At 41.6% G+C, this 22,521-nt stretch overlaps 2 protein-coding genes and 2 non-coding genes across 8 annotated transcripts in view; all 4 read right to left on the reverse strand.

The window, feature by feature from the left end:
- The window catches only part of LOC133399262 (large ribosomal subunit protein eL13), a 39,464-nt gene extending 25,311 nt beyond the window's left edge, over positions 1-14,153 (reverse strand). The window contains exons 1-6 of one of the 5 annotated variants that reach the window (XM_061670673.1): positions 14,108-14,153; positions 13,524-13,641; positions 12,178-12,319; positions 11,342-11,451; positions 3,245-3,419; positions 1-183 (exon numbers count right to left, since the gene is read on the reverse strand). In XM_061670673.1, the coding sequence (XP_061526657.1) occupies positions 1-183; positions 3,245-3,419; positions 11,342-11,451; positions 12,178-12,319; positions 13,524-13,627 (714 nt within the window). In that variant the 5' untranslated portion in view covers positions 13,628-13,641; positions 14,108-14,153. The other 4 variants (XM_061670671.1, XM_061670672.1, XM_061670670.1 and 1 more) reach the window with 4 other exon arrangements.
- On the reverse strand, positions 9,946-10,034 carry LOC133399447 (small nucleolar RNA MBII-202). The gene has a single exon (XR_009768215.1). It is a non-coding gene; the product is annotated as a small nucleolar RNA MBII-202 (small nucleolar RNA).
- Positions 11,536-11,610, reverse strand: LOC133399448 (small nucleolar RNA MBII-202). Its single transcript, XR_009768216.1, has one exon. It is a non-coding gene; the product is annotated as a small nucleolar RNA MBII-202 (small nucleolar RNA).
- Positions 14,154-15,510: 1,357 nt separating the features above from the next.
- gcshb (glycine cleavage system protein H (aminomethyl carrier), b) lies at positions 15,511-21,568 on the reverse strand. Its single transcript, XM_061703448.1, has 5 exons — positions 21,400-21,568; positions 18,226-18,305; positions 16,186-16,249; positions 15,956-16,087; positions 15,511-15,881 (listed from the first exon to the last, which is right to left on the reverse strand). The coding sequence occupies exons 1-5, from the start codon at positions 21,539-21,541 to the stop codon at positions 15,787-15,789; spliced, it is 513 nt and encodes a 170-aa protein (XP_061559432.1). The 5' UTR covers positions 21,542-21,568; the 3' UTR covers positions 15,511-15,786.
- Positions 21,569-22,521: the final 953 nt, after the last annotated feature.

The following is a 22,521-nucleotide window of genomic DNA, read 5'->3' on the forward strand; positions in this document are numbered from 1 at the left end:
CTGACCGAGCGTGCACTCCACCCCGCCCAAGAAGTCATCGTCACGCGTCCCGATGCTGTGAGTGCCGTGGATGTCGTACACTTCGAATCGTAGCTTCTGGACCTCTTCAAAGTAGTAATCCAACGAGAAAACCTTCGCGAAGACGGGGTGCAAGTTGCTCTTGATCACTTCTGTCCTGTCCAACTGAGAGAATAATAAAAATGTAAAAAAAAAAAAATACTCAATTTAACTTTTGCACACTCGTGACATTTCATTTTCATCAATCCCGGCCGAATCGACGTCAGAAGAGGGGAGTCGGCCTTTGGTTGAGCAAAGGGTCACAACTTTGTAATTATGTTCTCGCAAAAAAAGAGAGATGGAATCAAACGAATGTGCTATTATCGAGCACGACCATTCTCTTATCACGCTCTGTCAAGAGGATGATAGGAGCAAAGATTGGAGGATTGTGACATTTAATCCGAGCACACAGATGACGTCCGTGTCTGCCTTTGACCGCCTGACGAGAAAGCGCCGCTCTCTCAGGCCCCATCTGCTCACCTTGTCACGTTTCTGCTCTCCCAAACATGCATCAATATTTCCAAACTGTCCAGCATGTTGAAGGTCAAATCATCGGTAGGTGTCATGTATGCTATACAAAACGCTAAAAAAAAACAACAACGAACGAACGGAGAGGAAAATGTATGATAAATAATTCATACATAATACAAGATACTGCAATATAACCATTGCTTTGATTTACTGGTTAGTCAATTATTCAATGAAATGAATGGAAATGCCATGAATGCACTCTATAATATTGTACTTTATAAAAACATACAGTAATGACATGATTAAATCGAATTTAAAAAAATTAGACAGATTTTGTCACATTGGCCACCTGGGGGCAGTATAAGACGGATATGCTGTACATGGACCTCTATATAGTAGTGACGTCTCACTTCTTCTGTTTGTCTCAGCTCCTTGCAGAGGATAAAGAATAAAGGACTGAGTACTGTTATATTGAATGTCTAAATGTGTTGCTGCACCGCTTGTGTTCAAATATCACTTGCTTAAAGGGTAATATATGCGTTTTCCATGAGGTGTTAGCATTAGCATAACGCCAGCAGACTACAGGCTAAGCTATGCGTTTGCTGTAAACCCACAACGTGTAATTCTCCATGTTTTAATTTGACAATAAACTTCGACTGGGAGTGGCATTAAGCAGCTTGAGGACTCTTTGAAAGAAGTCGGAGCCAAACAAATCGGCCGAATGGCAGCTCGTATCTCGAAAAAGGCGTAGGTCGGGTCACTCGTATCTCAGGCAGTGTGAATGTTTGTCTAAATGTGCCTTTGATCGTGGGCCAGGAGTGCGCTGGAAAATTGACGGAGCGATGGATTGTGATGGAGTGGGCCAGCGAAGCATTTGGTTGCGTTTTTCTGTCTGTTTTTTTGGCCCCATGTGTGTGTCTTCTGGTGACCTAATCATATCCTCGATAAGTGCGCCACAAATGACCCGTTCCTTAAGCGCTACAAACAAACAGATCCTGTCCAAAGACATACCCGGACCCCCACTGTCTCTTACGACCTGATACAGTCTTTCGCCCACAACGAATCATTTTTAAATGCAACCAGTGGACGCGCCTGTTTTGTCCACAAACTCAAGAAACACTACCTAACCCGCAACGTCTCTTCATCATTTTCTTCCTCACCGTCCTCCTCCTCACTTTGTGCCATCTGGATGGACAGATTTGGGGGGAGTGAGATGAATTTGTTTGTTGAGGACAGTTAATCTAGGCAACAGAGGATGGCTCGTGCCAGAGAATGGGATGTTGTTGCAGGTACGAAGCCTCCACTACAGACGCATCCCTGCCGTGGGTTCCTTTTAATCGGTTTTGCTTAAAGAGTTTTTATTTTGCTAGTTTGACCACCAGGCACTTTTGTATCAACATCTGGTTTTTGAACACATTCATTAGGACGGACACATGAGGAAGATTTGTTTACATGCACGCATCGGCAGCTGGGCAACAAATCAAATGAAGTATTCATTTGGAAGGGAATCAAAGGAAAAGTGAGTCGTTTAAGAAAGAAAATAATGGCGGCGGCGATAGAGCCAGTGGTTACGAAACTTTTCATATCCACTGTAGATATTCTGGTGTGTTCACGCCACAGTGAACTCAGGTCAGTCATTCCATCTGACAGCCGTGTCTCAAATTACAGCCAGAAAAATCCATAACTGTCCCCAATGCTCCCTGCCAAGTGCCCCCCCCCCCCCACCACTGCGAAAAATAGTATCTAAACATTCCACATTCATATACAGTGAGTGAACGTTACAGATATGACATCCAATTTACCTTAAACATTTTTTTAATGCCACATTATAGGAATGATGAAATTGTAATTGAATAATCTCATTGTTTTTGGAATGTGCCCAAGACTTAGCAGGGAAATGACAGACTTTCCTCCTACGCTCCGATTGAGCCTGGGAGCAGTCCAAGAAAATAAACGTTCAAGCCGGAGCGCCACTCGAGCACGCTGTACATTAACAAGTCAATTTATCCAAAACAACACGCAAAGTAGGAAACGTATTTGCCAGACTGCTGCTGTTCGGGATGTGAGTTGATTTCACTGCCACCCTAAAGCGCTCGTATCTCAAATTATCGCTCGCGTGTCAAAGCAAACAATTGGCCAAACGATGGCGTGTATCTCGAAAACTTCATAAGTCAGGTCACTCATACCTCACGGCACCACTGTAAACTATGGAATTATGATTTGTAATACTATATTGCTAAAAGTATTCAGTCGCCTGCCTTGTCATTTAAGTGACATCCCATTCCTAATCCATAGGGTTTAATATGACATCGGTACACGCTCTGAAATGATAATAATTGCGGGAAGGCTTTCAATAAGGTTTAGGAGTGAGTTTACTGGAATTTATGACCATTTTTCCAGAAGCGCATTTGTGAGGTTACACGCAGATGTTGGACGAGAAGGCCGGGCTCTCAGTCTCTGCCCTAATTTATCCAAAAGTGTTCTATAGGGTTGAGGTGAGGATTGTGGTGGCCAGCCAAGTTCATCCACATCACAATCTCTCATCTGTGCCTTTAAGAACCTTGATTTGTGCACTGATGCACAGTCATGTCGAAGCAGGAAGGGGACGTCTCCAAACTGTTCCCACAAAGTTGGAAATGTCTCTGAGGGAGGGCTCACTGTCCCGAGAAAAACGAAAAATCCCAAAATAAAAATACAAAATGAACAATGCTCTCACCTCTGTCCACTGTCCGTTGGTCTGCACCATGAGGATCACGCAGGGGTCCGACTTATTCAGAGTGTCACGGTCCAGTAGAGCTTTACAAGACACCCGCAGCTCTACTTTGGAGACGCAGGTCGCCGGGCCACCGAGGCTGGTGGCGGGGGAGGTGGCCTCCTGAATGTCATTCATCCTGGCCCGTGGACGAAAGGAGCAGTCGAGCAGTAGTAAGCGATGATGTGCTCTGTAACTGGGAGGGATGAGAACAGGAAGTGGTTAGGACAAAGGATGCTGACAGGAGACAAGCGAGCAGAAATTCCCATTTGGTCCCATGGGGCACTTTAGTGGAGGATATTGTTTTACCTCTGATGAGGACTGGTTTGAAGTGGGCTTTTAGAGACTCTAGATTACATTCCTGGACAGATCGAGTCCTAGAGCTACAGTCAGTATATGTACAGTATATTTTAGGGGTGGGACTTTAACACATGAATTGTGATGAATTCATCGAAAACAAATTCATTACTTAAAACATTAACGTCATTGCACAATTTCCTGGTACACCGTTTGATACACATGTCAGAGCTCAGACTGATGGGATGCAAATTTCTCTCCTTTTTTTTTTTTTAAATACCCGATGGAAGCCTTGATAAGAATAGTTTTGTGCAAATTTTGCAAAAAGGAGTTTTCATACCACCGAAGCATTTTAACCCTCCGACATGTTATCCAACTTTTCAGCTGCCACGCAGAAAACCTTTGAAGGCAAAACTGTTTATATAAAAAAAAAAAAAAAAAAAAAAAAGTGTCCTAAAATGGCACTTTAACTTTAGGTCTGTTTAATTTTGGCTAAGGGATATTTTCTATCAGTTTTTGTTTCTGGACTCGGCTCACTTGATGATGTAACTCATGATGTTGGCAGCAGAATGAACTACAAAACCATTTTGTCTGGCAATCAACAGAAAGATGCACCCAACCTAATCGGGAGAAGCTCCATCATGCAACAAGACGATGACCCAAAACACACTGCCAACACAACAAAGGACTTTATCAGGTGGAAAAAGTGGAAGATCTTAGACTGGCCAAGTCAATCACCAGACCATAACTCAATAGAGCATGCATTTTACCTCCTGAAGAGGGGACTGAAAGAGGCTGCAGTAAAGGCCTGGAAAAGCATTTCAAAAGAAGAATGCAACAGTCTGGTGAAGTCAGTAGGTTGCAGGCTTGATGCAGTTATTGCAACTGAGGGTTATGCCACCTACTGCCACAACACCAACAAATTAATGGAAGACAGTCATTATTTATTGCAACAAAGTGATTGTAGGGTGACAATAAAGAAATTAGCTCGGCGCATTTTAGTTCTTGACAATTGGCAACTAAATCAGAATTTACCTAGGAGCTGTTTTGAGTCACAAATATTCGCGTCTGAAAGACTGATATGCATCAAGTGGTCAATTCACACAAACGTATGTGCAGTCTCTTGTTGCAAGGTAGAGTTCAGGAGCAACAGGCCGCACATCCAATAAAAATCCGTTTAAAAAAACAAAAAAATGCATTTCATTTGTTCCATGACTGTGCTCGTACCGTAACTCAAAACACTTGGATCTCAAAACATTTTTTCCTGTTGAAATGAATGGAAATGCCATTAATCCATTGTAGCCACACCAAAAGAAAAGTGTTTTTTAACAAGAATAATAGCACTCGATAATATTTACTTCATAAAAACATACAGTTAAAGTTACATAAAGTACTTCATAAAAACATACAGTAATGACATAACTAATTTGTATGTAAAGAAATTCACCAGTTATTGCCACATTTTTTGCTTCAATTCAATGGACAATGTGCTGCTCCTTCTGGTTTGCAAACCTTGGCGACCTCGGAACAGAATAATACAGATATACGGATATACTGTACACGGGGACGCCCTTAGCTCCTCAGTAAGCCATAGTAATATTCTTCACAGACAATAAACAATATACGTCTGTGAGTACTGTTATATTGAATATCTAAATGTCTTCCTGCACAGTTTGTGTACAAATATCAGCGGCTGAAAGGGTTTTATATGCATTACTCTCACTTAAACACAGTATAGCATGTATGTTGCAAAAAAAAAAATTATAATAAGTAGCATGTTTTTCTAACCACAGTACCGTCTGCCGGGTCTGGTTGGGCACTGACACTCTTGCATCTAAAGCAAAATCTTGACTGATATAACCAAAGATTTTTTTTTTTTTTTTAAATGAAATCAAAAATACACCACCACCAACAAAAGGTAGACTTGAGTGTTACAGTTTAAGTCTAGCATAGCAACAGGTACAGACAATCAGCCACCCGAAGTGCGCCTGCATATTTATGCTGCTATCATTTCAGAACCAGAGACAGCGCCCGCAACCAAATTGTGACCCAAAAACTTCTCAGAGGAGCTCTGCAAAAATGTTTACGCACAATTAACACGGTGCATCTGCTTCAGCAAAACTGGCAAGCAACAGCGAGTCAGTCATCCAGAACTTAGTGACTCATGTCAAAATAAATAAAAACATTCATCACAATTAGCGCTGCTTCCAACATATGACAAAAATATTTTTTTCCGAAAGACAATGGAAGACGTTTACTTACTTATTTGTGCAGGAGCTCAAAGACCCAGGCTCCTCATTCCCTCAATGAGACGCATTCATGTCACTCCTCACTCTTTATTTACTCTTCTGTGGTGCGCCACTTTTGGATGCTCTCCTGTAAAGCAGCAGCTTCATTTGCCTCCCTCATTGGTCGCCACAGTGTGTGGACACATAAGAGAGATAGAGAGGGCGAGAGAAAGAAAGAGGGAGAGAGGGGGAGAGAGAGAGAGAGAGAGAGAGAGAGAGGAGGATGGGCTTGTTCCCTTCCACTCGATGAGTCGGAGTCCAAAAGCGAGCCTGCATGCTTGTTAAAACAATGGAAATATGCTAATTTACACTAAATAATCATATACAATGAGCCATTGACACTGTGACGAAAAGGAAAAAAAAATAATACCGCAAATCATATTCCAGACTCTCCACATCCATACTTGATGTGAGTGTTCATGAATAGTTTCAAACTAATATGTCAATCAGAGGCCATCAATAAACAAGCTGATGTACACTGGAGAGATCACATTGATCATCCTTCATCCGTCATCCTTCATGACGTGACCCGCTGCGACGCTCTTCTATCATTCAATAGCGATATATGTTATGTAATGCATTGTTTCCAAGCAGCGTTGATGTATGCGCCGCAATACACCCACAAATGTATTCTTTTCATGAATGTATCTCCATGTGTTGTGTAATATATATATATATATATATTTTTTTTTTTACACGGTTTAGGGGAGGTGCCACTTTTTTGAGATGTGGCCTGGTAGGGCCAAAGGTGACCTCAAAATGGGACGAAACCACAATTTGGAGAGCTGTCAGTCAAGCGTGCGCCGTGTGGTGCGGAAGAGAAAGCGGACGCTTAATTGAAAGCACTTTCAAACAAATCCCATTTTCAGTGGCCTTGTGCTGAGAACATGTTTGTTTTCCCACTCTGAAGCACTCGTCTTGAGTGCTGCAGGCAGGGCCACTGGCTTCATTCTGGCAATTAGTCAAATAAAAACATACTAGCTTGCAGATGCTTTTTAAAAAGAAAGCTGACCTTTTTTTTTTTTTTTTTTTTTTTTTTTTTTTTAATTGCAGTACACTCACATTCACATTCCTTTTTACTGTACAGGGCATGAATATTTCGGTTGAAACGTTCAAATAATAATTCCCATGGGATTTGGGGGTGCACATGGTCGTTATGTTTAATTGCAGTTCGTATTATGGGGATTCTTGAAAAGAAATTCCTCCCCTGTAAGAGGTCCCTGCACCCACACGCTACATTTTAATACTGTTGGTCATTGTAGTGGCACTTGGAAAGCCAAGTGTTATTTAGTGTGAAAAGATTGAGAAAGTGGACACTCACCCGGTCACATAGCCAAGCTTCCATCCTTGCCTCCTCATCCGAGTGAAGCGTCTGCTCGGAGGCGCACACCTGAGCTCTGCCAAAATGAAAGCCATCTGAGGCCCCTTCACAGGTTCTCCTCTGAACTTAGACACGCACACATGCACCCCCCTCACATCCCCGGCAGGCCAACATCCTTGTTGTCTCTATAGCAACAAAAAAAGCAAACTAAGGTTGCGTTTGAGTGGCACCCACTCCTCCAATGGCCCCCATAGGCTCCAGGGGTATTTATAAACACGCATGAAGGTTTTCTAAGTAATTAAAAGAATCGATTGACACCAATAAGTCAGATATTGGATGAACACAGCGCCAATGACATGTATTCAATGGTTATCCATCACAATAGCCTTGCTTGGGTTTCACCAGACTCATAGGGGGCAAACTATCGTCCTCATTTTTCCCGTCATCATCATATAGTCCTCCTGACCCACAAATACCGGATTTTTTTGAGACACCCAAGACGGGATCGGATTGAATACGACACCTTTTATGCAGCCCCCTTGGCTACTACACATAATACAAGGAATTCTGCATGCTCGAACAAAGATGTCGACACAGATTGAGCACGACTCCACATTCGAACAGATGAGACCCAGTGCTGCACTCTCACACATCACATTATGTACACTTGCACGAGCAAAGGCTCTGCCTAGCGATGATAATCTTCAACTGTGATTGACGCCGTCAGAGTCCTTCACTGAACAAGAGGGAGCGCTACCTTTAATGAGACATCCTTTAATACAGTCTTGTATAGGCTCTCAATTAGATTGTGGTGACCAATGAGGCAAAAAAAAAAAAAAAGCGGGATGTCATGATGAATAAATACAAAACAATGACCACAACTTGTAACATAACGAGTAACTCAAACGGCAGATTTGAGAATACTGTACTTAGCCCATTTTTTATTTGCGATATAGACCATTTAATTTCCTAATTTATACAGTCATAAACTTCACCTGCCACACACTTTAAATACATCTGAACATTAAAAAAAAGTTTTTAATAAATTGTAAATGTATTTTAACACCGTATACAAAATACTGTACATATTGCGTCTGTGTATACTCTACTTGCATGTGCCTTAAAGAGCTTGTGACATCAATGAACCTCTGTGTGAATGTCTGTATGAGCTGTGGCCAACAGCAGCTTTTGCTTCGGTGTACTCAGTGCGACGGACGCCCGAAGTGTTTTGCAGACCGTTTCTCTCAAGGGTATTACAGTAGTAGGTTGTATAAACTATGGATGAGTGAGACCGATACCAGCCATCAGGTCAATACAGGCCTTATTCCAAGGTATCGGGTACTCATGAAGGCTGCAGATACCAACCACCGATACTTAAGGCAAAAGGCGCTGAGACTTCAAGGAGTGTATGCGTTTTAAAGTGACGAGTAGTGCGATAATCTGGGACAATGTCGGTTGTGCAAATGTTACAGATACTCCTCAGTGTGCAAATGGAGCAGATGCTACTCTGGCCTGAGTGGCCAGTATATGCAAATAGTGCAGCATGGCGAGACAACTACAGGAAAACTGAAATGGTGAAAACTCAACATTGTCCCAGACTATCGTACTACTCGCTTGAAGTCTCGGCACCCTTTGCACAACGGTCATTGCACCGGTCTATTGCATTAGTCATTCGAACTGCTCTCAGTGCAAGAGGATTTTTTTGTCAATGGCTTTATGTCTCCAAAGTGTTCTGTAAATTGACTGTCTGTTGTACTAGAGCGGCTCCAACGACCGGAGACAAATCCCTTGTGTGTTTTGGACATACTTGGCAAATAAAGATGATTCTGATAAAAATAAAAAAAAGTTCTCCTTGCCAGTACTTAGTGCTAGCTACCCTGCAGCGGTATTACAAACCAGTAAACCATCGTGAATCAGAAAGAACTGTCTTTGTTCACAATTTGTCAAGTGTTAACTGAAATTTAATGTATCTAAAGCCCTTATGTTATTGGTAGTGAAACCACTGAGTACTCAAGCGTGTGTACTCATACTGGAATTGAGCCCCGGACCTCAGAACTGTGAGGCAAGCGCTCTAACCAGTCGGTCACTATGACGCCCACAGCACTTCCAGGTCCCAATTATTGAACTACACTAAAATGAGACAGCAATTCAGGATTTTAAGTGTGGGGAGAAAAAAAAAAAAAATAAATTCAGACAACCTTGAGATTTGCTTTCAGTAATTTTCTTGACTATTGTGTCCTGTGACTCTTGCGCCATCTACTGACAATCAACAAGTGCTACAATGAATTCACATTCTGGGCATTCAAACTCAACCGTGGTCATTTTATTTATTCTTCAATATTGTGCCGTTGCAGCGTACTACTAAATCTTGCGTTGACGCTGTGAAAGCAACAGTGTAGCAGAAGCAACTACAGTACTTTATGGTATTCAATGACATGGTTGCCCATGACATTGGAAAACACCATCAGGAAGGACCTCAATCACCAAAGTCACAGGTTGAACTTTTTAAACACTTTATTTTGCAACGTTCCAAAGTAATTACATTTACTTTTTCTTGTCCACATCCTGCTCAGCAGCCTCTTTAGCTCTCTTGGCACGGATACCGAAGAGGCGAGCGTGAGCGCGGGCCATACGCAGGCTGGCGAAAGCCTTGAAGTTCTTCTCATCTTCAGTGATAACTCGGGCCTTCTCCTTTTTGTATACCTGCAAGGACAAAAAAAAAAAAAAAAAAACTATCAACACCTGCACAAACTGCTGAAGCTAAATCTGTTTTTGAAGGGCAGCCATCAGAAAATGGATTCAAAAGTATCATCAACTAAATACAGAGATTCCGGAGAAATTGTCATCATCTGACTGCTACAATGCAAATAAAGCTCAGACAGCTTATCATGTAAAGTCTGAATGGCGCAAACAGAAGCGTGCAACTCACAGTTTTGATGGGCATGACTGGTCCTGTGAGCTGGGTGGCCATCTTCAGTTCCTCCTCCTAAACAGGGACAGTGTTTACTACTTCAACACAATCACATCCCACACAGCCACGCAACTTGCAATCATAGTATAAAATAGAAGTGTGTTTTAAAGCTACATTTTCAAAAGGCAGAGGTAATTATGACTGATAGCCTGCTCTGGCCATCCAAATGTGCCAGTTTTCTACTTCCAAATCTACTTTTTCTTTGCAATGATAGAAGCCTGGCATTAAAGAGAATAACGATTTCCCATCAACAATTAATAGTATATAGGGTAGAGTGACATTATTTACTCTTTAATTCCTACAATTGCCATCTTTCTAACTAAGATTATTTACTCTTCCAACTATTTATGTTCAGCCCACCAGCTAGGGTTGTGCACCAGTTCTTATACACTGGTAGATTGACTTATGAGTTTAATCCATTCTGTAACCACACTCATAGATCAAAAGCCTCCTATTTCAATCATCTTGACATGAATGGAAATGCCATTCATCTGTTCCAGCCCCACATTGTGCACCTTCTGGTTTCACAACTAAGATGCAGTAATATTGGTCTTTTTTTTTTTTTTTGTCTGTGATTATTGCTATTGTCTTTCTGTGTGTGTGGCTGCACTGTCTGCATTCAAATATCTGTTGTTTAAAGGGTTTTAACACCACAATAGATACTATTTGTTAGCACTTCAATGGTATTTTGCATTAAGTGTTAACTTTAAGATAGCGGACTTTTCTAAAGCTGAGGTTTTAAAATTCACGTTTCTCAACAGTTCTGTTCTGCGATTAGTTTGACTGTAAACTTAAACTGGGAGTGGCAATAAACGGATTGAAACCTTTTTTGAGGAATTGTTCCCTATCTGCCAAAATGCTATTATTGTCTTGTCATTTTATTGTTAGTATGTTAGTGTAGTCTTATTTGGAATTAGTTGCAAACGGCAATTTTGTTAAAGTGCACTTTATAAACTTTTACCCTGAGTGCTAATTTTGCTTTGCAATAAAAACCTGTGTATTTCATAGCAGAATTTCCCTCTCTTTAAGGTTACTGGTACATTTTTATACTAGTTTGGTACCTTTATCGGGCAGGGGGGGAAAAAAAATCCCAACCCTACCCAGCACACGAGGAACTTACAGTGCCGTCTCCCTTTTTAGGAGCAGAAGCCTTCCTGGGGAAGAGGATGAGCTTCGAGCGGTACTCCTTGAGGCGCTGCACGTTGGCCTGAAGAGATTCTGTGGACCTGTTACGGCGACGGGGATCCACAGAGATTCCAATGGTGCGGGCTGTCTTCTTGTGGATGCCCGCAGCCTATAGGGTGGAACAAGGTGCATTAAGAAGGTTCAAAATAATCTGTCGGGTGGAGAGTCATTTTATTTATGGGGGCGGGGTCTTGATTTAGGAACAGTCAGACAAAAAGGGTTCAATGCATTCTTCAGGCAAATACAGAAATTCCAGAGATTGTCATCATCTGACTGTTCAACTAGAAAATCAGATTCATATGCAAACATTTTTAATTTCATGTGATAAACCTGCACTTTTTACATGGGTGTTCATATGGTCTGTCATTCCCAAATGAAAAGTATGGTGTCGAGGTCCTCAATGAACCCTTACCCCCGCCCCCAAAAAAATCTATACTTCTGACTTAAAATGTAAAAAGGTGTAATTAAGTACCAACTGCAAAGTTTTACGGTGTTATCTGTCAATTAGGGTGCTACTGAAAACATATTACCCTTTTTACTTACACTTCGTAGTATTATACTTTGTTTTTACAAACATGCAGAAAGGTCACTTTATTTAATTGCATATTTTAGCGTACTGACAGCAGAGTATAAGTTAGGCTACAACTTGACTCGCTTCTGTGAGCTGGTGGTCACCAGCTAGCGTACATGATACTTTTGTACATTTTGACAAGAAAAACAGATCCGTTAGGCATTAATGTCAATAAATATTGGACACTGGGATTAGATATTTTAGCCTCATTAGAAACTGGAAACTGAAGGTAAGGTTGTTAAAGACACACAACCCACAAGTTACCTTGAGTTCCTCCAGGGTGAAACCACGCCCAGCACGGACTTTGGTGTGGTATCTGATGGTGGGACACCTGACTTGTGGCCTCAGTAACCCGGCAGCAGGACGGGGCGCGATGCGACGGGCCTTAGCCTGACGAGCCTTTCGCCTGACGAAAGAAAACTTTGTTTTACTTGCCTAGACCGCAACATCACAGAAACACCTCACGCTTCCAAGAAACCTATTGTTGCCATGACATTTAATATGAATACAATATACTTTCCCTGCTACTGGTGGTGGTTAGAGACCGAGCCCTAGCAGGAGTAGCGCAAATCCACAAGTAATTGGCACCCCCGTAAACGCCAACATAATTTCTTGGCACCAAAATTGCCACAAAATGACAGCAAAGAACTACTTTTGTCCAAGTTAAGCTCCTCAACTCACTTCAACATAGTGGCTCCTTGACTGGCAAGTTCATTTTTTTTCTGTGATTAAATGAATAACCCAAATCACATCTCAACTTTTCCCATTGAAATGATTGGAAAAGTTAAAAGTCATAGACACACTAGAACGTCCATGTTGTGTGCCTTTAAATGACATGGCCTCCCTAGAGTGCCTCGTAGCTTTCCTCGAACTATCGCCCCCATGTATGGCTTCAGCAGCAGGTCCTGAGGAGGGCTTACCGAACCAGCAAGAGCTCACCAGAAGCTGCACACACTTTCATGGGTTTCTTGAAAGCACAAGTGGCATGTTTCACGTTTTTGGGGGAAAAAACAGGAAGTAAAAAATGATTTTCATGAACACCCAAAACTTTCTCGTGCGTGTGGGGATGTTTTCTCATGAGCACGAGAAACTTTCTAATGCACACGGGAAAGATATTTTCTTATTTAGTCTCTTTAGGGACTTGTCACTTTTACCTGGTCAGAGTACGGTTCCTTGGCACCAAGACTGCCCTAAATTTTGCTTTGGCGTGGGCCCCCCAAAAAATAAACTGCTATTAGATGAGCTTTTCAATAATAGAGGATAGGTTCATGAACAACATCAAGCGGGTGTCCGCTGTATTGCATTATCCTTATATGGGATAGACTCCCTTTGCAATGGCAATGTTTGCCCTGGTGAGATTCCATTTCTCAGAAATGTTGTCGGCAGGCACACAATTTAACACAAACAACCTTTACTGAAAGTCAATCAACAACATTAAGTTAGCAATTGCTATGCACGTTTGTCAACCGACACCAGCAACAATATAATGTTGCTTCATGTAACACGCATTCAAAATGACTTTAGCCAAGCAGAGAAGAAACAGGCAAACTCAGATGCACAAATATGACAAGTCAGCGTAGCATCTTTGCCTGTAGACAAGACACACTCACCTGCGTTGCTTCCTGGCTGGCTGGTTGAACCAAGTGCGGACTCTTTTCTGCCAGTCTTTATGGAAGTGTGGGTTTAGGATCATTCCATTCCGACTGGGGGCCATGGCTGCCTACTTCCCTGAAACACGGCATAAGTTACGGGCATGTGAAGACTTCCACGCCGGTACTGAACCGCCATGCATCTGCACTGAGCAATAGCTGACCGACAGCAAGTTAGCCACGTTAGCAGCGGTTCTACTGGATTTTGACATGTTTGAGTTTACCCCTGAAACAAGTAAACGGGGTACGGAATTTCGGCTTTAACTGCTTCTAACTACGCGCTTCTTTATTTACTAAGAAGGTAACACCTTTACATCTGAAATGTTAGCAACAAACGCTAACAGTCACGTTACTGGTAGTCGACATCGCTACGAAAACAGACGGTTTCAGAGACCTCAGCAAGAAAACCTTCGTCAATATTCACCTCAATTCAAAGGTGACAAATCGTGCTACTAAGTGGAACAACTTCAACTTAGAAACGGTTCGTTTATGTAATGGATTGAATGAGATTATACTGAAATCGATGGAGGATTTGTTTTGCATACCTACAAGGTAGGAAAATGGCCGAAAGGAAAAAGGAAGAAGAGCAGCGGTGTATTGTGGGATATCCGTCAACCAGCCAATCAACGAGCAGAATTCTATCAAAGAGTGCATATAGCGTCCAGATAGTGCACAAATACGATTCATTTGTTTTGTTTGAAAAGTACAATTTAGATTTGTTTTTCAATAGCAATTTTAATGCGTGTAGTGGTAAATTATGAAATTCGCTTTGAAGATTGTTTGTAAAAAAATGTTTGTAATATCACCAAAATGGACATCAATGGTTTTGAAATTGATTTATAATGGCTTTATCATTATGTAGAAGAAAAATAACTAGCGCATTATAGCTGCAGATAAAGCTTGTACAGTCCACATGAATATGTACTGTTCAATATACAATGGCCCTTTCGTTGTTTGGCATATGTGATTTACAACATTTTGACATTGCATTGCCGAATTTGGCCACTAGATGTAGACTTTCTACACTTTATCAACATGGGTGCAAAATGCTGGCACTAAAGTTGCATTTAAAAAAAACAAAAAAAAAACCTGCTGTTACCCATGCACCCTGAACAAACAACAATGCAGAGAATAAAGGAGGGATTATCACACTAGACAAGCAGGCAAAGGGCCAGAAGTCCTGCACTGTAACACGATGAATGAGAACGGTTGTCCCTCTCATGTAGACACACAATGTAAGATAATAATAATAAAAAAATACTGGGGGGGGGGGGGGAAGTGCAGTAACTATAATAAATTAATATCTCTCTGACCACGTCAATTAAATGTTAGCATTAATTTATATATATATATATATATTTTTTGCCTTCTAACAACCGCTAGTAAGTGTTAAGAACTCACCTTAGTATGCTAGAGTAGTGATGATTCCCGATAGTCGGCTCTGACTGTAGACTCATATAACCAAGTTTCTTACAAATGAGTTTGCTTCCTGAAATCATCTAACTTGTCGGATATTTGCATTTATTATACAGCTTGTCTTAAAACAGGGAAATACAGACTTAAAAGCCACCACAACTGGCATCTTGTTGGTGAAATGAACCCGTTCGAATAATGTCTCACCCTTCCGATTGGATACCAAAAGGTGCGAGAGCTACCATGTGCCGTGTCATTCATTCAGTGATTTTAAAAGCGCTGCCTCAGTAATAATTAATCGAGTGGCCTCTGCACTCTTCGTATCTGCACCTAGGGGTAAAGGTCAGGGTGCGTGGACTTAATGAGCAACCCGGGTCAGGTGCACACACCAATACCCTCATCAGCAAAACCAATGCGCAAGACCCGTTTCCTACGAATAGCGTCTTTGCTTTTGAACCGGTTACTGTGTGACACCATAATTAATTCATGTTTGAGGATTTTGAAAATAAACTCAAAGCCGTTCGTTTCTCCTCAAAGAAACTGTAAAGTTTATTGCATGAAGTTGACAGCACTTGCAATCACTGCCCAATCTTCCATCTCATCTGTGCACATTTAAAATAAAGAGACCCAACATTCCTAAGAGCCCTTATAAGGTTTTACCAACTAAATGAATCTGACAACAGAAGCTATTGACAGACTAAAATTATCCTTATGGCACTGTTTCAGAATGAGAATAAATAGCACCGAGGATGAGAGGTTTTGCGGCATGTTACTGAAGTACAAAAGTAGCACAGCGATTTTCAAAGGTGAATTATTCCAGTGATTTGATCAAATGATCATAAGCAGCTTGATCCATGAGGCCTTCCAGCTCATCCGGCCTTTCGATGGTCATCTTGATGAGCCACCCTGAAAATGGAGATTTAAGCTTGAGGTCCTGATACATGTTTTAATGGCGCATGCGCTCTTAGCGGGACGCTCACCGTCTGTATAACAAGCTTTATTCACCAGTCCGGGATTGTCGGCCAGCTCGGTGTTGATTTCCTTCACTTCACCCGTCAGCGGCGAGTAAAGCTCGCTGGCGGCCTTCACGCTCTCCAACGCACCGAAGTCCTCTGCAACGCAAACATGGAGGCAATGTGACGCACGCCTCATCTCACGGCACGCTTCCCCCCCCCCCCCAAAAGTGTACAGTGTGTGGAGACTGTCGTACCCATTTGTTCAAGACGTTGACCGACTTCGGGGAGTCCGCAGTAGACCACATCACCTAAAGCTTCCTAAAAATTTCAGAAATAAATGAGGCAACGCATTACATGGGATCAGTAACGTGACAAGTTTCTTCTGCATTCAATGTGAGGTGCGTTTTCAAGATACGAGCCGTCGCTTTGTCAATTTTTTGTTTTTTACTTAAATTACGAGCCAAAAAATGTGCGATACAAATGCGCTTCAGATCCCGCCGCTAGATGGCGTCTGCAAATTTATCAACATTCGACCGCCATAGAGTCAAGTTGGTTTCCTTGTAATGGAAGTTGGTAGCGGTAATGGGCCATTAACCTGGTTTGCCAACTGTCAATTGAACCCACGGGAGGACAATACATTAGGGACAGTTGTGTTTTTGTGCCCGCATTTTCCATATTTGCAGGTTATGTGGATAGCAAACGTGTTTCTATTCTGTACAATTTTGATGTGCACGTCACCAGCGCAAGCACACACAAAAAAGAACGACTTCAGTGTTGCAAATTTAGAGAGATTGTCGCAGCATAGTGACTTTTCCGACCATTCTAGCAATTGTTTTTTTCAGAAAAACGAATCGTGCCAGCGCCAACTGTGATCCTCATGTAAGCACCATTCTTATTTCCTGCACAGTGGAGATTGCAAAGCAGAACTAACTCACCGCAACAGTACCGCAACAGTACGTCCACAATTGGCAGCACGAAGTACCGACGGTAGCTAATTTACCTTCGCTAATTAGAATGTGTTGTTATGCCCCAGAAATGAGTCAATAATAGACACAGCCGCTGGTGTACTTTCAATCACATGGTAACAAAATAAACATGTAATAAGCGTATTCAGACACCTGTTGCTACTGGCACAACTCATGCCCATGCACTCAACAACATGCAGTCTGGCTACTGGTTAGCTAGTTAATTAATGGGATTATCAGTGGAATTATTGATTCGAAAAATATTGGCTCGCTGCAGCCCTCGTATATTCTCTACATTTCATGCTTGCAATTTTTGTGTGGGTGTCATATACATAATCAGTGTGTATAAAAAGTGTGTTTTAATACATTTAATCTGTACTCAAAGTTTAAGGGGGGGGTAAAAAATAATGTTTTTTTTTTTTTTTAATTAACATGGCATGACTATATTGCAGATTTTCATGTAGAGCCTGAAATGTAATTCATGTTTGTTGTCATCAGACAAAATTTGACATTCATCATCCAAAGTTGTTAGCACATGACCGAAAATGGATCAATCAATTAACCACGTGAACTGTACTCATGTGACTACGTGGCGCCACACTGAATTCGCTATAACGTCATTACTTGGCCTTGAGCGCGTTGACCTTAAAAAGGATGTCGGGTTCAGCATCTCTCTTTTAACCATTTCGCAATCCCAACGACCCCTTAAGCAACTGCTCAACTCTGCCATCATCGCTCCTTTAAATAGCATACAACTACAAACATACCGATAATCAGGCCTAACGTGAGCTTCACTGACCCTCTTTCAATGAAACTCAGCCAAGGCCCAATTATCAGATGTCTCAAAAAGCTTGTCCAGGGTGTGTCAAGAATTATTATTATTTTTTTTTAATCTGCTGCCCAGAAAACAGTCAGGGGCAGTTATCATAAAATAAAACCTCTTTAATATTCCACTTGCGAAATACTGATGTGTGTGGTCAACACTAGTTCGGCCGAGCCACGGACTGATTTTGACACGGAACAGAATTATAGCCAATTACAAAGCGACCTGAATGTGTTCTCGTACACAAATGGAGAAGCGACTGGTTGTGGCGAGAGTTTGTATAATATCACGCAGCACAATAAAATGACAAGGAGAAGCATTTGCAACCGCACTGCAGTTATTTTTCAGTGTGACAAAATGATCAGTTGCAATATTCATTTTAAAAAACAAAACAAAAAAACGTTGCTGTAGGTGAGCCCACCAATCATCATCAAACCTGTGGACCCGACGTGTCATAAGCCATCCTAAATGAATGATTAGCGAGCGAACAAAGACAAAAGGCTTACCTGAGCATAATTGCTGATACCGACGGTGCCAATGTCACCTTCTACTCGCACCCACTCGTGCTTATCTGTGAACTTTAAAGCTGCACAGAGAACAAAGATCAACAAGTGAATTAATCAGTGAATAAACATTTACAGTGGAAACGTTCTAATCAGATGTACATTTATTTGACAGAACTGATTTCTCTGCATTCATTTAGTATTCCAAGGCTATATTATGATTCATCCTCCACTCATTAACATTGTCTTCAAAACACTTCTGTCTTCAAATATTTTTGAATACCTCCGCAAGTTTGAATTTAGTGTTGTGCGCAACAAGCCAGGCAGCACTGCGGTCCACTTCGAGAGATGCGGCGTAATTAATCTCCGGTAATAGTCATTGTTCCCTCATAGCATAGAAAATACATGCCTGGGAATATTCTTGTCTGCTCTGTTTATGCGTCGCTGTTCCCTGTGCGTTAAAGTTGCAGTTTGAACGTCTCTGTTAATTTTGTCAGCTTGTCTATAAGTCTTTCACATTGTATGTTAGCAACAAGCTAGCGGACGTTCGTCAAGAAAAAAAAACAACAACAATTGTTTCCACATTTTCGTGTTAAGGTTTGTCAATATCACGGATTTGGCGAGTCTGGAAGTTATTCACGGTAATGAATGGGGGTTCACTGTACCAATCTTATGGAGCTTCATTTTCAGTGATAGCGTTAAGAATGGAAAATCTAAATCTAAATCTCTATAGCTTGTTCAGAAGTAGGGATTTTTCCATGCCATTTTTCCAGACCGACGCCAGCACAAGTATTCACGCGAGTACTCACCGATATTGATACAGAGTAGCAATATCACTCTTACTTTTGACACATCAAAATTTCCAAATCGACATGATTGTTTCTGATGAAAGACTTTTTTCTTTGAGGCACATGAACCGCACGTGTCAAACTTCCGCAGTGTAAGCGGCAACTACAGGCGAGGAGAATTTACTCGATGTCGGAATTATTTTGCTTTAAGTATCCGTGGTCTGTTCTGGTCGATGTACAACCCCAATGCCAATGAAGTTGGGACGTTGTGTTAAACATGAATATAAACAGAATAAAATGATTTGCAAATCATGTTCAACCTATATTTAATTGTATACACTACAAAGACAATATATTTAATGTTCAAACTGATCAACTTGATTTTTTTTAGCAAATAATCATTAACTTAGAATGTTACGGCTGCAACACGTTCCAAAGAAGCTGGGACAGGGTGACGTTTACCACTGTGTTACATCACCTTTTCTTTGAACAACATTCAATCAACGTTTGGGAACTGAGAACACGAATTGTTGAAGCTTTGGAGGTGGAATTCTTGCCCATTCTTGCTTGATGTACAGCTTCAGCTGTTCAACAGTCCGGGGTCTCCGTTGTCGCATTTTACGCTTGATAATGCGCCGCACATTTTCAATGGGAGACAGGTCTGGACTTCAGGCAGGCCAGTCCAGTACCCGCAGTCTTTTACTACGAAGCCACGCTGTTGTAACACGTGCAGAATGTGGTTTGGCATTGTCTTGCTGAAATAAGCAGGGTTGTCCATGAAAAAGATATTGCTTGGATGGCAGCATATGTTTCTCCAAAACCTGTATGTACCTTTCAGCATTAATGGTGCCTTCACAGATGTGTAAGTTACCCATGCCATTGCCACTAACACAGCCACATACCATCACAGATGCTGGCTTTTGAACTTTGCGTCCATAACAGTCCGGATGGTTCTTTTCCTCTTTGGCCCGGAGGACACAACAGCCACAATTTCCAAAAACAACTCGTCGGACCACAGAACACTTTTCGTCAGTCCATCTTAGATGAGCTCGGGCCCAGAGAAGCTGGCGGCGTTCCTGGGTGTTGTTGATTTATGGCTTTTGCTTTGCATAGTAGACTTTCAGGTTGCACTTACGGATGTAGTGCCAAACTGTATTTACTGACATTGGTTTTCTGAAGTGTTCCTGAGCCCATGTGGTGATATCCTTTACACATTGATGTCAGTTTTTGCTGCAGTAACGCCTGAGGGATCGAAGGTCACGGGCATTGAATGTTGGTTTTCGGCCTTGCTGCTTACAAGCAGTCATTTCTCCAGATTCTCTGAACCGTTTGATGATATGATGGACCGTAGATGATGAAATCCCTAAATTCAATTGTACATTGAGGAACATTGTCCTTAAACTGTTCGACTATTTTCTCACACACTTGCTCACAAGGAGGTGAACCTCGTCCCATCTTTGCTTGGGAATGACTGAGCAATTCAGGGAAGCTCCTTTTCTACCCAATCATGACACCCACCTGTTCCCAATGAGCCTGTTCACCTGTGGGATGCTCCAAACAGGTGTTTGATGAGCATTCCTCAACTTTCTCAGTCTTTTTTGCCACCTGTCCCAGCCTTTTTTGGAACATGTTGCTTACAGCCAAAAAAAAATCTAAGTTAATGATTATTTGCTAAAAACAATAAAGTTGATCAGTTTGAACATTAAACATCTTCAATATAGGTTGAACATGATTTGCAAATTATTGTATTCTGTTTTTATTTACGTTTAACGCAACATCCCAACATCATTGGAATTGGGGTTGTATATAATGGTATATAAATCAGGGGTGGAGAAATGCAGGTGCACAGCCAGGTTGATCCAAAGCTTCACCATTACAGTATTTCTCCAATGAATTAGAAGAGTGCCAGTGCTCTATTCCCCAGTGTTGGCACCATCTCAGCATGCACACAAATACAGGTTTAAACCAGATTGTAATATGTTGACGCATGGCTGGAAGAGCACAGCCAGGGATGCTGTCCCAACTGCATATATGCTTTTAAAAATTATGATTTTTTTTTTTTTTTTTTTTTTTGCACTGAATTCTGGACTTATATTAAATACTGTAGCAGAAACGTTATTAGTCATGTTTGTGCTAACATGAAATGCATTCATTTATTCACGTTGGCCGGCACACGTTTCATGAGTTGCTCAAGCAGGCACATTTTGTTGTAATGAAGAGTTCACGTGATGTAAAAGCGTCAAAACTGTCGGAAGGAAGAAGAACTTCAGTTTTGTGGTGCGTTGCACGTAGCTAACGGGCTGCTGCTAATCTTCAGCGCCAGTTAAAAGTTTGTGTGGCCGGCCGAGCATGACGTCCACTTTTAGTTTTGGAATGTTCACTCTTTTACCTTCGCAGCGGGCGGCCGCGGTGCTCGACGTCCTCGCCGCCCACAGCAGTCGCGTCGCCGGGAGAGCCGCCGCGGGTGAGCGCTGAGGAAGTCCGGAGGGCAAGTTTGCGGTGAGGCGCCGCAGCGCCGCTCTCATCGCCATCTTCGCGCCGTGTGTGCGTGAGCCAGCGCACACACTTGACCTCGGGAGCGCGCATCATCAACGGGGCGAATGGGGAGGGGCGCTCGGTTTTGCTGACATCTGCCGGTCAGTACGCAGATTACATTTGCAGCCCGTTTTCGTTAGTTCAAAAAAAGTTACTTTTTAAAAGGTTTATTTTTATTTTATTTTATTTTTTTACTTGTGAAAATGAGACATTTTCTCATTACGTTGCCTTCATAAAGCTCATTTTTAAGATTCCTGCGGACCGCAACATGTGACAGTGGTGTCAACCGTACGGCCTGCGGGCCAGAACTGGACCACCATGGGGTCCAAGGCGCAGAGATATGAACAAAAACACTTGTCTCCTAGACCGGTTTGGGACGATTAAAATAAAAATGCTGCGATTGTGAACGTTTTAGAACGCTTTATGATAATTGTCGGAATCTTTTATTTCAGTTCAGATGTCTTTTTTTCTCTCTTATACACTCTAGAGCAGAAAGAAAATATAATGTCAACCGCCGAATAAAGAAGTGAAGCGACGTTGCTAGTGTTGTTGCTAAATAAATTAACAAACCCGACTGAGTGATTTAATTAGAGGACGCAGGAGGGATGCAGATTTTGTTCACAGTACTTTTTTTTGAAAAGATGGCAACATTTTTATGTCATGTATAATTCCCTTAATTATGAATCTTTTTCATTCTCTTTTCACCCATTAAGTACACATCTAATTGTATTTGACAAACAAAAAAAACAGTTTTTGCTCAATTGTGTTCTCTTATGAACCAGTTACAAGGCTTGTCACCAAAAAGTACACAGAATAGTTTTTTTTTCAGAAATTGAGTTTGAGAGACAACTCTAAAACAATTCGGTGCAATAAATTCAATCAATCATAATCTCAGTTAACTTTTATAAGGTGTGAATTATTTTTTTAGTTTTCTGATTTATGGGGGAAAAAGTTGTGTAAAAACATTTTATCATGT

This window comes from Phycodurus eques, chromosome 2 (genome assembly GCF_024500275.1).
Source record: "Phycodurus eques isolate BA_2022a chromosome 2, UOR_Pequ_1.1, whole genome shotgun sequence".
In the NCBI taxonomy this organism is placed as follows: Eukaryota; Metazoa; Chordata; class Actinopteri; order Syngnathiformes; family Syngnathidae; genus Phycodurus; species Phycodurus eques.

Excerpts from the sequence above, each read along its gene's own strand:
- gcshb (XM_061703448.1), bottom strand. The coding sequence starts at position 21,541 with ATGGCGATGAGAGCGGCGCTGCGGCGCCTCACCGCAAACTTGCCCTCC. Across the intron at positions 16,250-18,225 it reads GTATCAGCAATTATGCTCAG|GAAGCTTTAGGTGATGTGGT; the intron begins GTAAGCCTTTTG and ends TGAAATTTTTAG. Across the intron at positions 16,088-16,185 it reads TCAACGTCTTGAACAAATGG|AGGACTTCGGTGCGTTGGAG; the intron begins GTACGACAGTCT and ends TTTGCGTTGCAG.